At 38.3% G+C, this 16611-nt stretch overlaps 1 protein-coding gene across 3 annotated transcripts in view; it reads left to right on the top strand.

The window, feature by feature from the left end:
- Window positions 1-16254, top strand: part of WDFY3 (WD repeat and FYVE domain containing 3) — a 229319-nt gene extending 213065 nt beyond the window's left edge. For all 3 annotated transcript variants that reach the window (XM_077814992.1, XM_077814993.1, XM_077814991.1), the window contains 10 exons: window positions 1584-1731; window positions 3122-3276; window positions 4704-4862; window positions 6820-6999; window positions 8201-8383; window positions 9069-9165; window positions 10678-10998; window positions 11670-11781; window positions 12165-12362; window positions 12938-16254. In XM_077814992.1, the coding sequence (XP_077671118.1) occupies window positions 1584-1731; window positions 3122-3276; window positions 4704-4862; window positions 6820-6999; window positions 8201-8383; window positions 9069-9165; window positions 10678-10998; window positions 11670-11781; window positions 12165-12362; window positions 12938-13058 (1674 nt within the window). In that variant the 3' untranslated portion in view covers window positions 13059-16254. The remainder of the gene's footprint in view (window positions 1-1583; window positions 1732-3121; window positions 3277-4703; window positions 4863-6819; window positions 7000-8200; window positions 8384-9068; window positions 9166-10677; window positions 10999-11669; window positions 11782-12164; window positions 12363-12937) is intronic.
- Window positions 16255-16611: the final 357 nt, after the last annotated feature.

The following is a 16611-nucleotide window of genomic DNA, read 5'->3' as shown; positions in this document are numbered from 1 at the left end:
TTCCCATGCTTGGACTGGGAATATACAAGTACTTTTAATACCTTCCCAAAGGTGGCAGAGGAGTAGTGTAGGTTGCATCAGTTTGTCATATTTCACAATCAGAAGTGCAGCAAACCCAACTGTCAGTAAAGCAAAAATACATAGAAAACCAGTGAGGGGAAATTCCTCAATATTTAGAGTTTGGATAAGCATCCTAAAATGCAGATGCCACTCAGGAACTTTGGATGGTCCCCACTAGACTAGGGGTGGACACACTTGTGGCCTGACGGCCACATCTGGGTATGGAAATTGTATGGCGGGCCATGAATGCTCACGGTTCCCGACCAATGGGAGTTGTGGGGGCGGCGCTTGGGGCAGTGTGCGGAGCCTCCTGGCTGCCCCAACCCATAGGACCAGAGGGGGGACATGCTGCTGCTTCCGGAAGCCACACGGAGCCACGGCACATGCAGAGCAGGACAAGTCCCGGACCCTGTCCTCACCTCTGATGGGCCATTTCCAACCACAGTCTGCTTAACATTGCTCAAGAGATCAGTGTTGACACAGAAGGTGGTACACATTAGAAAATTACTGACTCATCATCACATGATTGGCTAAGAACAATCGTGAGGCGGAATCTGATTCTTCTGTGTCATCTATAATCAACTCCTCCCTGCCCACTGAGACTCTTTTCTACCCTTTGATTGTCTGTGTTATTCCAACAATGTGGCCTGGTGTTTGTGGGATATATTTACATAGTTTAACTTTGAAAAAGTACCAGTTTGTAGTTCAGATTATGATAAATGTAGTAATATTTATAGACCTAACTTCATTTATCTGTCTTCCCTTCACAAAATTGCCCTCTGCTATTAGCTAGCATTTTAGAGATGGTCCTTAATCCAATGATATGTTGTTCCTACCCATTGAAACATGCACTTGTAAACTGGATATACCTTGGCCAACAGAGTTCAAAAGCTCAATCTTTATAGTAAAATATAGCTGTCCTACATACAAGGCACATGTGTTCCAGAACGCAGACTGCACTATAGAGGAAGCTGATTTTAATAACCTCAACAGAGAATTTTGCTCGTTCATTCTGCATACTTCAAATGTAAAAATCCAACAATAGCAGTAAGTGAAAGGATGGAGAATAACTTATTTTTGCCCTAGATTTTTCAGCAGAGACTTCTGAAAACTGGATGCATTCTTCAATATTTGTTACCTGTATATTTATCATACTGATAGCAATATTATGATACTGCTTCATCAGCAGTTTGTTACAAAGCCAAAAGGAAGTTCTCTGTTTGTCTGAAATAAGAATGTAAAATCATTGTAAACAGCAACTTGGCTATTTTAATTGTTTTCTAAAAAGTAAAATCCTGATGAAAAATGTATGCTCATTGCATTCTAGTTGGGGTTTGTATTTTTCTTGAATATTTAACAAAAACGTGTATAAAATATAAGCGGAACTTTATGTACATTTGCTAATGTGTAGCATTTTTTTAAAGTAAATCTGATACTGTTAGTAAACTTTAAAAGTCTTTGCTGATGGGAATCTATAATCTTGTCACTAACTCGTGTTTGATTTCCTATCCCACATATTGCAGCTATTTAAAAAACCACACCCACCAAAGCGAGTTAGAAGCCGAATCAATGGAGATGTAGTTGGAATGTCTGTCCCCCCAGGTTCCACAAATGACAAGATCTTTTTTCATCATTTAGACAACCTGAGGCCTTCCCTTGCACCTGTAAAAGGTAAAACTCACCACAGTACTTACTCCTGGTCTCTTGCTAGAGTGTTCATAGTTCTTGCTAAATAAATGTTCCTTTTTCTGATTTTTCTTACCTCTTGGGTTTCATACTCCACTAGAGTTCCAGATTTAACACTCCAATCCTCTAAGATTCTGAGAGGCCCCAATTCCACTTGAGTTAGGCCTTGTCTATGCAAGAAAGTTGTACCAATTTTAACTAAATTTAACTGTTTCATGAACAAGGCCTGAAGGGGAAAGAATGAGCCTTAAGCCACACCCTAAAGTTTAACACCTTGTGTTTAATTTCAACAAACTGTCTGAAACCATCAAGGGAAGCAAATTCCAGAGCTGAGAACCTGCTACTGAGGGTGCCCCACCCACAATCTAAAATGTTTAAATCTAGCTTGAGTACCCCACAGAACCTCAGTTTTTGTGTGTTACCATGGGAGAAAAGTACTTTCTCAAGACTTCCAAGGATCATTTTGGATACTGGCAAGAAATGGTACTGTCAATAGCCACACAGAAGCAATAGTGTCATGTCCTGCTCATGTCTGGCTTTAATTTTTTCAGCCACAAGAAGATAGTAAAATTATAAAAAATAGTTAATAACTCATTTTTAAATTTAATTGGGTTCCAACTGACATGTTCTAAAATATTCATTAATAAATTATATTTAGCACGTATATCATGTTTTCCAGCTGAAGATATTGAACACTTTACAAACTCGATGTGAGTTAGGTACGGGATATTCTAGTGATTACTTCATTCACGATTGAAAAGCATCCACCTCTGGGGTAGAAAGGAGCAGCTGTTTAACAGAGCACATCAATACTCCACTGTCACCTTAGAGAGCAAGTGAAGAATAGCCATCTCCATTTGAAAATGCTAGGGCAAGCTAGGTAGGCAGACTATAATTATCAAATTTGAAATGTGGCAAATGAAATTATTTGGCTGGGATTTTAGAATCAATGTTTTTGCTGTACAAAAAAATTCAATGTCCTCTTTAATGACCACAGGTGTTCAGACTCTTACTTCCACGTTTTGTCTGAAAGACAGCATATCCAGCAACATGGTGTCCCTTACTGACTGAGGGAAGAGTGCCACCAGTGGACGTGCCAGTACCTAGGCATCCCGAGGACATCAGTTCAAACACTGATAGTGTCTAGCTGTGAGAGTTGATAGGATTATAGTACACGTGACATCATTACAGTTTAAACTGATATTTGTATAATGTAAGCAGTGTACGATTTCAGTTTCTATGGTGCATCACGGTATTTGTACTGTGATCAGAGGGGGCTGTCACATAATTACAAACAATATTATACAGGGTTAGGTGATGGCTGTGCTTTTGTGTGTTTTCAGTAACATAAAACACGTTGTTGTTTGTTGTTCAGAACTCAAGGAGCCCGTGGGCCAGATAGTTTGCACAGATAAAGGAATTCTGGCAGTAGAGCAAAATAAGGTTCTCATTCCACCTACCTGGAATAAAACTTTTGCTTGGGGCTATGCAGACCTCAGCTGTAGACTGGGAACATATGAGTCGGACAAGGTTTGTGATCTGAATTTTAAGTTTTTCTGATGTTTTAATATGTGTTCTCTACTAAAATCTAACTCTGAAAATATATTGTGCATACAAAGGAAAGAATTTTGTCTGTACTGTATCTGCTTTATTAGTATTTATGCTGAAGTGTTCACCTGAAGAATGATAGGAAAATCAAGTTAACCTATTTGGGGGAGGGATAGCTTAGTGGTTTAAGCATTGGCCTGCTAAACCTAGGGTTGTGAGCTCAATCCTTGAGGCGGCCATTTGGGATCTGGGGCAAAAATTGGGGCTTGGTCCTGCTTTGAGCAGGGGGTTGGACTAGATGACCTCCTGAGGTCCCTTCCAACCCTGATATTCTAGGATTCTATGATTGCTACTAAAAGGTTAATTTCCATAATACAATAAACAAGAATGAACTTCAGGGTTTCTACTGTAAATCTACAGTGTCTGATTTGGCACCATCTTGTGGCAGAGGTTGGCACTGAAGGTAGGAGATGAAAACCCAAAGAAGAGAGAGAAACTTTCTCCTGAGTAAACTAGGGGCCAAAAATTGAAGATCAGACTCGCTTTTTATTGAATTCTTACTCAGGCAAATTCCCATTTATGTCAGGAAGCGTAATGTAACACTCTCTTGAGAAAACTGCAACCTGTGACAGTTAGGCCGGTGGCGAGATGCAACTGATGCTCGTGATTGGCTTAAGAATTGTACAGCTCCTATTTTTTTTTTCACTTGTTTCATACACATATTTTGTCTTGTCTTCAAGATTGTTAGCTCATTGGGGCAGGGACTGTTATTCCTTACACATTAATGAGTACCTAGCATAATAGGCTCGATCTGGTAGCCTTGCCTGTTCAATAATACAGATGCAGGATTTGGCCCTGGCAAGGAACCTGATCCCTAAAATCCAGATCAGGATCCAGATTTCTTAACATTCAGGCGCGTCTGACTGGTTCTTGTTCGGGCCTATTTTGGCCAAAAACAACCCTTTTGTGTGCTACTGGAGAAGTGGTCAGTATTGCCTGATAATGGCTACTAGTCTGGGAATTGCAGCAGGATGGGAGGGGAGTTGAGAGAAGGAAAACAATTGTTTTAGCTGCAAGAGCCAGTGTTCATCGGGAACAAATATGTAATGTTCTCACTATATGCTTTGGCATTGTTTCCAATTTAATTGCATGATAAACATTTAGTATAGATTAATCTCAAATCCTAAACTGTTGTAAATTGTGTTTTGTTTTATTCTTGGTGTTCAAACTATGTATATATTTTTTTTACTGAAGTTACTTTCATGTATTTCTTCTGAGCCAACTTCTGAGATCAGTTAAATGACGGTGACTGTGCTGAAGTTTCCTTGAAAAGACTAATACTAACAACAACAAACTTGCAAGACTAGATGTATGCCTTCTTCACTTTGTCTTTATTTTTTATTTTGTAGGCAGTGATTGTTTATGAATGTTTGTCAGAATGGGGACAGATTCTATGTGCAATCTGTCCAAATCCCAAACTGGTCATCACTGGAGGAATAAGCACAGTGGTTTGTGTGTGGGAGATGGGCACCTCCAAAGAAAAAGCTAAAACACTCACTCTGAAACAGGTAAAAAAATAGATAAATAAAATCATGTTCCAAGGTCAGAGGAGGAAGGGGGGACTCAGTGGCTCCACATTGCAGTAGAACTTCTGACTGAACAGATTACCATTCTAGAGTCACTGAATAAAAGCACTCTGGAGCTGAAACAGTGGCTTGCTTTAAAAAGAATCCCAAGCAAAAAGTGTTTTGGGGATGTGTGAAAATGTGAAGGTATTTTGTCACTGGAAAGTGTTCCTGGGGGCAGGGAGAGAACACTTTTCTGAAATACTGCATGGAGTATAAGCACCAATTTTTAGCCTATTTAAAATAGCATCCAGCAACTTGCAAAATTCACAGATAGACTCTCCACTACCATTTGAATTGTCAGATTTTACTGAAATCTTTCACCCCTTCTCTTCAAAATTTGAAAATAACGGTTTTCAGGACAAAAACCTGGCAGTCCTGGTAGTGTAGTGTTGGGGATGCAGGGTGTATTTGGTTAGAAAAGCTTTATGATGTTTCTTGCTTTGTTGCCTCAGTACATCGCTTTTTGTATAACGTACTTAGACTAAGCCAACTATCTCTAAGTTAGCATGAAATCTCCTGCATCTCTGAATCAACTCCCAAGTGTTTTACAAATGATATTACATAGTTCTAGGTAACTAATCTCTATAACCAGGAGTGTTTCATGAGGTACAATTTAACTAATGTGTAAGAGCAAATACAGAAGTTAGTTAAAAGAACTTTCATTTGCTACTAGAATATGGTGTGTAACACTCATTGTCCAAAGCCATAGCCTGAGTGGCCATTGTACTACTTCGGTGATGACTGTGGTGCACCAACTCCAAGCAGTGCACAGCTGGGATCCCTGAAGGAAAAGATAATATTTCTTCTGGTCTCTGCTGCTTCAGGCTGTGGCAATCTAGAGCACTAGAAAAGCTGCCTTTTAAGTTAACTATTACTTAAAAACCTGAATCAAGAGCTGTTCTAGGGCTCTTGTTTGGATAACAGTAAGATGTAAAGGCAGGAGTGTTTTCAGAAGAGAAAATGACGCTTCTGATCTTCCCCTGCTTCCAATTTGCCAGCTGCTGTTTCACTCACAGTTTATGGCCCAAAGTTCATTTTTAACTAATTTTCTATTTTAACAATTAAATAGGGAGCTATCTAAAATTCACAATTGAGCTATATTATAGGAAATTTTAAATGGCCACTGGAACATACACTGATACTGAAAATAGACAGCTGAGATCCTGGTATGGGCTTGGAGGAAGCAGAAGGTGTCAAACTTTTTTAAAATAATAAAACAAGGAGAGAGAAATGTGTTTATAACTTTTCCCTGGAGTTTTCTTTTGTCTCTCTGTTAGAATCCTACGTGTTTCATTGTGGAAGACTATTTCACAAAACCTCTAAAAACTGAATAGGGTGTGTGTTTGTTTTTTAAATAAATGAGCTCATACTGTGTATATGCCATATATGTGTGTGCAATAAACTGCTCCAAGTTGAGGATTACTGGTGCAGTTCTCAGGTGAATCACACCATCAAGGTGTGTACTAGTAGCCTAATAATGTGTCTTGTTATGAGTCTGTACTAAAGGCAATTATGTAAGAAACTGAATAAAATGGTCACAGTGTTATGGTTGACAATTTACAGTATACTATAAAACCCTTCTTTTCAAAATATTCCTATTATCTGAAACCATTTATATCTTAAACGTATATCATTTGCTTTTTGAAAGTCCCAGTTTATCTAAATAAATTTTCCATTCCATTTGCATGAATTAATGTACTGTAAGGAATTCCTGTGCTTGAAATATATACTCTGTGCTGCATCTCATAGATTCCAAGACCCTCTCATCATCTAATCTGGCCTCCTGTTTAACACAGGCCATAGAAATTCCCCAAAATAATCCCGAGAGCAGATCTTTTAGAAAAACATCCAATCTTGATTTCAAATGGTCAGTAATTTTTGTTTGTTTTGTTCTCAGGCATTGCTTGGTCATACTGATACTGTCACGTGCTCAACAGCATCACTAGCTTATCACATAATTGTGAGTGGCTCACGTGACCGTACCTGCATCATATGGGATTTGAACAAATTATCATTTCTAACCCAGCTCCGAGGTCACAGGGCTCCAGTTTCAGCACTTTGTATCAATGAATTAACGGTAAGAACCAATACACTGCATGATGTATGTTCAGAAACTTAAACATTCATATCATAACTAAGACTTTCCAAACGTTTTCCTAAACTGTTTTTCTTACAAGATAACAAAAGGCTTTTTCACGAAGGTCACTCCAGTTTCTTTTTTAATTGATTTTATTTGAGTGTGTGCACACAAGAGTTCCAAAGCATATACATATCTACAGCATTGTTGATTTAAGTCCTTTTTATACCGTTGCATATTTTAAGCCATATATTGTTCCATATATGGAACCATATATTGTTCAAACAAAAGGAAAGCATCAAACTCTTCAGCGGCTTTTGGGATATTTGTACAACTTACTCCCAAAAGCCATGTAATTGGCTGCTTCCAAACTGCCTAATGAAAATGTGAAATGCTTGCTGAGCAGTGTAGTCCAAAAGAGGAATACTTGTGCAGTGAAGGGAGCCTATACAACCATAAAGAAAGGACAACATATCATAAAATCCTGTAGCTATTGAAATAGCAACTACCGTGACCTATCCCTTTGCATGATGTAGTAGTGAAGATTGCTCTGTTATAAGCATCAACCCTGAGATACTAAGGGCCTGTCTTCACTGCAATCTTAGCTTGGGGTATAACTCAAGTGTTGCTCCTAACCTGACTCCTGTCCACACACACAAATCTTTAGTTGGAGTTTAGTGCTAGGGTAATTCAAGGTAACTTAGAGTGAAAACAAGCCTCAACTCCTTTCAAAGCAAGATAACAAGTGAGGGTTAATGTAATACAAAGCTGCAAACCAGAAAAGGAAGCCCCATAGGTTGGGACATGTAAAACTAGACTGGACAAGGTACTGAACATGTACTGTTGTGAATGGTCCTGCCATGGAAGATGATGGGCTCGAGATCAAATCAATTTACTAGATTACCTACATATCATAGGTCTCTGTGAGGTTTGTATTTCTGTGATGAAGGTTTCAAAAATGAATGCCTAAAGTTAGGCTCCCTAAGCCTGTATTTAAGTACCTAAATCAGAGGCCTGCTAGGTGCTCAGAAAATTGGAATACTTCTTTTTTAGATGTCTAAATATGGATTAGGAGTCTAAACTGTAAGCACCCATTTAAAAAAAAATCCTGTCCTATGTTTCTGCTCAAATGAAGTAATTTTGTAAATGCCCAAGATCCAGATTGAAATTTAAAGGATTTGGGTTTTGTTTCCTTTGTCAGGGTGATATTGTATCATGTGCTGGCACTTACATCCATGTGTGGAGTATTAATGGAAACCCTGTTGTGAGTGTGAACACTTTCACTGGACGGAGCCAGCAAATCCTATGCTGCTGTGTGTCTGAGATGAACGAGTGGGACACACAGAACGTCATAGTGACAGGACATTCAGACGGAGTGGTCCGAGTAAGTAGCAGGAGTCTCTGCTTAGGTACTCGCACTAGAGGCCGTCCAGGGATTAAAATAACATCAAAGTTGCAGAGAAAGTATACTGTAAACTGTATAGATGTAAACTGCAGCGAGACATAGCCCTTTCTGGGCTGACAGTCTGTAGCACACAGGTTTTTTTTTCTTCTACTTTTTGATGCATGTGTGTGGTGAGGTGATAATTGACAGCTCTGTGTGTGTGTGTTTAAATTTTCACCCCTTTCCAGTCTGTTTTGGTTACTGCTGAACTACCTTTCTGCCTGAAGACTGAGGAGCTCATTCCCTAATTTTATTTTGCAAGACTTCAGTGGGCCAGTTTTTCTCGCAGAAGAGGAGAGCTAGTAGCATCTCTGTATCTCCACTTACAACCCTCCTGTTCTGTTGCAATCCCTAAGCAGAGACTTGCTTGTGGCTTTTTCATGAAAACTGGGCTGATGCTGCAGAATTCATTCATTTGTGATCTGGGTTTGATTTCCAGAGGTGAGAACCCAATGTGGTACCTACCCCCTAAAAAGTGGATTTATATTGTAAATGGTGATGGGCAATGTGGATATTCTGCTCTTATCCTGTGACTTAGTTAATAAAGTATTTTACAGGCAGCCTATGAAGATATAAATTTTTATCTTATGCTTCTCGTCCTGTGTCTCCCCCTCCCACCCCAAAGTTCTGGCGGATGGAGTTTTTGCAAGTACCGGAAACACCAGCTCCAGAGCCTGTGGAGATCCTGGAAATGCAAGAGGATTGTCCAGAAGCGCAAATAGGTGTTTTGCTTTTGTTTTGTTTAATTTTCTCAGTACCTCTGTAAAATGCAGGAATGGTGATACATTTTAGACCATGGTACAGCACACACTTTGTGTCTACTAATAAATAGAGAGAGGACTTGATTCTCCTTTCACGCCTGTGTAATTCCATTGACTTCAATGGTTACTCATGTTTCATACATGAGTTAATATAAAAAATCCAACTTGTTATCTGATCCCTTTGTGCAGTTTCCACTGTTAACAGTGGATGTATTAAAAAACCCCAATAACAAACAGTTAATCATAAGATACCTGAGCCAGAACCTATTCCTAGAGCATACTTTTTTTTTTAAGAAAGCAGCGTTGCACTGCTAACAGTATTACTTGGGTCCTTGGGAGTAGATACTATTCTTGTTTTCGCAAAGAATTCAGTGCACACTAAATATGGCCATTTTCTTGGTGGCTATCTTTTCATCTCCTTATTCAAATGTTAGATTAAGATGTCTTGTGAGATCAAATGTAATTAATGTCTCTAACTGTAAGTACTCTGAGACATTTCAATAAATTTGAATTTAAAGTAATTGTCAGGGTTGTTTGTTAAACTGAACTTTTCACCTGCCAGGACTTTATTCACATGCATTTTCTGTGATTATTAAAAAGTGCTACAAACATAGCCCATTGAAATAAGAGTAGGCAGCTGGGATCTTAGCCATGGGTTTTTTAATACGGATTTTAAAACTTTAGAATGACTATTAAAGGTCGGCTACCATGCTGAAATCTGTAGTTCTGTATCACGCCAGCTGTAAACTACTGAAATTATTGCTCCTGTTTCTTTTTCCATCAAACATTATGTGGTATGTACATGTAAAATAATGAATTTTTTTTAATACAGGATTTAGAACTGTAAAATTAAGGGTTAGAGTGGTGCATGTTCTGGTAAGTGATTGCTGCTTTTATGCTACAATGATAAGATGGGAAAATAAATCCCTATCACACACACGAGACTCAAAAAAGAGAGTCAAAGGATGATGCTGAAAGAGCAATGTCTTCCCTGACACAGCTTGCAACCCTGCAGTCTCCGTTTGGAATGGAAAGAGAATTAGATTTGGAAGAGTATAACTAAGTTTTAGATTGTGGTGTAGAAATCCAGGGAAAGAGATAAGTGGAATTTTCAAAATCACTTAAGTGATTTTTGAAGCAGAAATACCATTGGAAGTCAATTTGGCATTTTTGAAAATCCGATCCATTATTTCTAGAGAGTGGTATTTCCAGGAATATAGCAGAATGTAGGTAATCTTGTAGTCTTATGGAGTGAATAGTCAGTGGGACACCGATTAGCTGTGTGATAGCCACTGATATGGGTCACACATAGCTAAAACCCTGCACTGCTTTGATGATATACCTGTCTGTTACAGGAATGACTCCAGTTACACTCACTAGGTTCTTCTGTAGATGTTGCAACTTTAAAAGGAAAGGGATATAAATACTTGTATTGTGCTAACTTTTTCTATTCTCTTGTGCTATATAAAATAGGACAGGAAGCCCAGGATGAGGACAGCAGTGACTCTGAAGCAGATGATCAGTGTATCAGTCAAGACGCTAAACCGCAGGAGAGCCAGAGTCAACCAAACAGCACCAGCCACAGGCCTGTACCATCATCATCCAGGGCAGCGGCATGGTCAGCAGACAGCGGCTCCGATGACTCAAGACGTTGGTCAGACCAGCTCAGCTTGGATGAGAAAGATGGCTTTATCTTTGTGAACTATTCTGAGGGGCAAACTAAAGTACATCCCCATGCTCAGGTTAACCACCCAAACCATGTAGAAGTACGGCACTACAGCAAACTTAAACCAGGTACAGGAAATGAGAATCACGTTTTCTCTCTCTTATGTAACTCTGTGCTGTAAACAATGAGCCTTAAGGCTGTATGCTTCTGTTCCTGCTGCATTAGGCACTGTAACGTAAAGCATGAAAGTTTTGCAGGCAGAAGCCCTTAATTTTCTTTTCTGGTTGGTTAGTCATAAGCCAAAAATTGACAGTAAAGGGTGTCATTTGTAGTATATTAAGGTGCATGTTATTTCAGCTCTTCATGCAAGTGTTTCCCAAATTTTTGAAGACTTCAGTCCATCTTACAGAAAAAGTGAAATCAGTTGTGGCTTTGCAGCCCTGCCATGTGGTGCTAAAGGCCTACCTGGGTATTTTAAGTCATACCTCCTCTGTGTTAGTGTCCTTTCTTTGGCTAGACCTTTGCATATCTCCCTCTCCCTTTGGGAAACAATGGTGTAGAGCTTCATAATAGGATACTTCCTCTCCTTCCTTATGTGCAGTGAAATAGTTTAAAATGTTGACACTTAAAGTATCAGTCAGACACAGACATGTAGGGGAGACACACTGCCCTGGGGGGGCCCCTCCAGGAAGATTGTTCCTACTGACATACTCTCATGGGGATAGGATACAATCTGGTGTGTGACGACAAAGCAATAGCGAGAGGACTTTAGCTGTTCTTTTTTCCTGGCCACTTCTAGGATACAGATGGGAGCGTCAGTTAGTATTCAGAAGCAAACTAACTATGCACACAGCATTTGATCGCAAAGACAACGCACATCCAGCGGAGATCACAGCACTAGGCATCTCAAAGTGAGTAACCCAAACAAAATGGATGGGGGGAGAGGCTACATTCTGTTACTCTAAGATACAGTGAAAATCTGAAAAAAGAGCAGCATTTAGAACTGGTTTATTCTAGTCTTGGAATAAAAAGCACATGGCTGAAAACCTGATTAATTTTAACTACTAGAGATTGTAGTTATGCACTCTCACAGTTGTATTCCCCATTAAGACCAAGCTAACCTGTGTTTGCCATCTCTGGTCTCAGTTTAATACTTGGTATGAACAAATCATTGAAATGTACAGCACACGTGACCGTCTGATCATCCCCAATTCAGCCAAAAACTGGTGATGAGACTGTAATGGTGAACAAACCTGGTGTGTTGTGGCTCAAATGTCCATTCATGTTCTTGCAGGGATCACAGCAGGATTCTAGTCGGTGATGGTCGAGGAAGAGTGTTCAGCTGGTCTGTGAGTGACCAACCTGGCCGGTCTGCAGCTGACCACTGGGTGAAAGATGAGGGGGGAGACAGCTGTTCAGGCTGTTCAGTCCGATTTTCTCTCACTGAAAGACGTCACCACTGCAGAAACTGTGGACAACTCTTCTGTCAGAAGTAAGCAGTCATTAGTTTTCATTGTACAACGCATCCTAGCAGGAGAGTTTTAAAAAGTGAAAATGTAGGTTTTTTTAATTAAAACTCTGCCACTGTCACAATTTAATGGAAATAGTTGGAAAAAACAGGGCCCATCCATCTTTTTAAAATCATTAATGCAGCAGCAGCTTGATTAAAAATTGAACTAGCAAACAAACTATTTTCTTCAACTAGAATTACTATATTAACTCCATATATGCAGCACTTAAGCCATGTATTGGAATATGATTAACAATAGGTTTCTAAAACAGTCACAAATTGATGCAACCCCTGAAAATGGACACAGCTTCTATCTACACAAAGACTATTTGTACAAAACCACTACAAGAATAATTTTAATAAGGACTAGTCCAGTTGTTCTATTCCCAGTGCAATGGTGCTATATTTCCCATCACAATCTATTTTTTAAGCTACTTTCCCCACCCCAGCTTGTCTTTGGTCCCGGCAGTGACTAACTGTAAGATACTTTAGGACTGTAAATTAGAGGAGGTGGTTAGGGGAAGAACACTATTACAGTCTTTATTTTCCTCTTTCAGGTGCAGTCGATTTCAATCTGAAATCAAGCGTTTGAAAATCTCATCACCAGTGAGAGTCTGTCAGAACTGTTACTACAACCTACAACATGAGAGGGGTTTTGAGGAGGGGCCTAGAAATTAATGAGGCTTTGACACAAACTAAAGACCAAACTCTGCAAGATCCCAATTCAGCCCCACAGTAACTCACTGAATTAATTACAGAATCGTGCAGTGAATTTGGAAGGGATTAGAATATTGTCTGTTTACACTTATCTTTGTACTGTGTTAAGCACTGAAAAAAAAAGGGATCATTGATTTAATTTATGTTGATTGAAATTATAAGGCTAACAAATAAATATTCAAATGGGCAGCAAGCACCAGAAAGACAGGATTGGTAGTCACAAATACAGTACCCAAATCTCCCTATTAACATGGCTATTGAGAAAAATCCTCACTTACTAACCATCTGTTCTTGTGGAGCTAGACATCCTTATTTGGGGGTGGGGAGAGGCTTTTTAGAAGATAGTTGTAAATCTGCCTTCTTTGCAAGCAACTGTGTATAGTGTAAATAGGTATAAGGGCCTTTTTATCTAAATATGAACTTAACTGCCTGTTACATGGGTCTTCAGCCTAACCACTGTACTTTGTGTGGCATCTTTATCTCATCTATCAATCAACTTAAATATGAATGTGTAAAAAACTCAAATGGCATTATTTGTATTTTTGTTTAAAATTCAGTCTGTGCATGTTTGTTCTTTCAGTTGCCCACAATATCCTAATTTAAACAAGGCTACTCATAGAAATGACATGGATTTTTTTAAAGGAAAACTTTTTGGGGGAATAGGACTTGCAATATTTTATTCTAATTGTAAAATAACTAGGAACTAAGTTATACACTCTGTAGTTGCATTTTATACCTACCTATTTACCACCTCATTGTTCATATTTAATAAGGCCTCTTTTATACATATGTTACAGCTGCTGTTTTGTTAAGTACTTATTATAGTTAGCAGTTGATTCATGCAATGCAAGAACCAGCTTAAATAGAAATTGGCTTGCATGTAATTCAAAATTAACTTCTCTTGCATAAAATTTAGTATGTTTCTCTTTGGCACCTTTGTTCTGCTGAACATAACTGGATAACAACATCAAAACTGTGTTTAAGTCTTCACCATTCAGTGACAAGACAATGATTGATAGTTTTCCATTAATTTAATTACAGTGTTTTTAATCAGTAACTTATTTTGCACCACATGAGACCGACACTGGCATCCATAGTGAGAACAGTTGCAGAAGACAGGCCCACAGTCATACTTTCTGGGTTTTTTTTTTAAAGTATATGTATATATTTTGTAAATGGGTGACAAAACTGGTCTAGATTTCGGTATATTCACAAACAGAGAATACTTTTAAATAATGGTGAGAATATGACCTAAGAAACGGGCCACACTTGCATCAGTGGATATGCCATGAGCAATATAAAATTACCTTCATTTATGTGGGAGTGACAGTATAATCTGGCCCACAATATATATAGCTAAAGCAAACACAAACTTTAAATTGCACCATTGAAAATATTAGAACCTCTATGATGGTATGAGATTTCCCAAAAGATAGTCAAGTGGTAACTGAAGCACCTGGCTTTTGTTGATTTGTGTTATTTTACTATTTACCCTGGAACACATTTATGCACTGAAAGTTAAATAGGTATTTTGATACATATTTGTTAAGGATGTGATGGACTGTAACAATTAAATAAAATTCCTTTTTGGAATGTATAGTAGGTCCCCAACAGAACAAAAAGGCTTTTTTTTAGAGCTCTTCCACACTATTGAGTAAATGCAGGTTTAGTTAGATCAGTTGAGCCCGTAGATGCCTTGCATGCCCAGCTTGACAAATTTAAGGGGAAAAAAAGGTTTTAGTACATAGAGCTTACATTTCTGTATTAATACTTCTATGATGCTATAATCCAGGTTATGGGTTAATAACCTGTATGTTGTCTGCTTTAAAACCTTTAAATGCACTTGAGTCCATTGAAATCTTTTCCCCTGGTTTTTAACTTGTTTTTGTATGGGCTGAGACCTCATAACCAAATTAATTTTTACAGCCAACACAGGGCTTTTCTCACAGAAATGGTGATTGAAGTAAACTAAATACCACTAAAATAAAATCTGCATATAGAACTAATGCTGGGTTAAGACTGCAGGACTTCCACTGAAACCATTAACTGTGTTCAACCATAGATGCATTGTACCAGTGTTATTCTACACTTTTTACAGTTGGCACTGCACTAAAAAGCAAGGTCATTTACCCTCCTCTCCCCTCCCCCACTGCATCCTGTAGTATTAATCCTAATTTACACTTAGTAAACCAATAAAACCCACTCCTCAGGCTTAATTCCTCTCCTGCACTGTATAGAAAACTCTTCCGAAACAACTTCTTGCATTTAGGAGGTGGAGTACCAACATCATGGTTCCTCTGGCAACTGGTGCTGTGGGCAACTGGTTTGTTCAATTGGGGGCAGTCTTTTCTTTTTAGCTTCTAATGCACAAATCTACTTTGGTTTCTCCAAACAGCTTTATTGTCCCTATAAAAATTTGTTGGAGCAAAAACACAGAAGTACACTAACATTAGCAGTCTCTATTCTCTGTGCGTACCTCACATGTCTTCTTGGGCCTTGTAGTATACTTATTAATTCATGTATTCTAACACTTGTATGTAGTGTGCAACTGTAATGTCATGCTTATGAAGATGAGTTTGGCTGCCTCCAGCCCACATTCAATAGCAAAACACTTTAGATAAGTTATTTTGCACTTTCTTATGTATAAAATTGGTAGAAAATTATTTTTGCTTTGTATCATTTAAAGATTCCTTTTGTTTCAGTAAATGAACTGTGTACAAAATATTTATGCAGTTAAAACTGTTTTTAGAAAGTATTTTTAATTTCAGCAAGTTTGGTTACTTGTTGCATGACTATTAACACAGCTGACTTTTTGTGTCAGTGCAATGTATATTTTTTTTGTCCTATTATTAACTTGTAAGCCCTAGTAAATGGCAACTTATTTGTACAGCAACAGGAGTAAATTGAAGATAACTGGCTAAGACTGGAGTGTGGAATTTTGTACTATATTGCAGAATCCAATATCTGTTTTTTTTGGTGGTGATGTAAAAGGCCTGAAGAATTACTATCTAGTGTGCAATCTGTGATATCTGAATGTTCATTGTATATTTGTCTCCAATGCAAAAAGGTAGAGTAACACAATTACAATACATGATTAAATGCAATAGTTCAGGTACTTATGTATTTTTTTCATTTCAAATAAATACCTGCTATTTACCACCAATAGGCTGTTTGTTTTGCATTTATCTTGAAAGAATTTGAATGAGGAAGCAATGGTTGCAGTTGAATACTTACTTTAGGTAGTAATAACTGACCATATATTAGGAGTACCAGTCCTATTTGTTTTTTTTTCCCCAAATGTGAGTACTGTAATTCACAAACATTAGAACAGAAAACCCTTGTATTTTGTTTTACAAGTATCATAAGGATTGGCCGTGATGGGAACACAAGTATCTCACCCTAATGTAGTCATTCCCTTCTCAGTTTTTCCTAAGTTAAAATTGGATATTCCTTAAGGAATGAAGCATAACCTCCTTCCCCAAGCAAAATTCAACCTTGCCTTAGAATTTCAGCA

This window comes from Eretmochelys imbricata, chromosome 4 (genome assembly GCF_965152235.1).
Source record: "Eretmochelys imbricata isolate rEreImb1 chromosome 4, rEreImb1.hap1, whole genome shotgun sequence".
NCBI classification, from domain to species: Eukaryota; Metazoa; Chordata; order Testudines; family Cheloniidae; genus Eretmochelys; species Eretmochelys imbricata.
The sequence above is the reverse complement of the archived record's forward strand: the minus strand, read 5'-3'. Positions and strand labels throughout refer to the sequence as shown.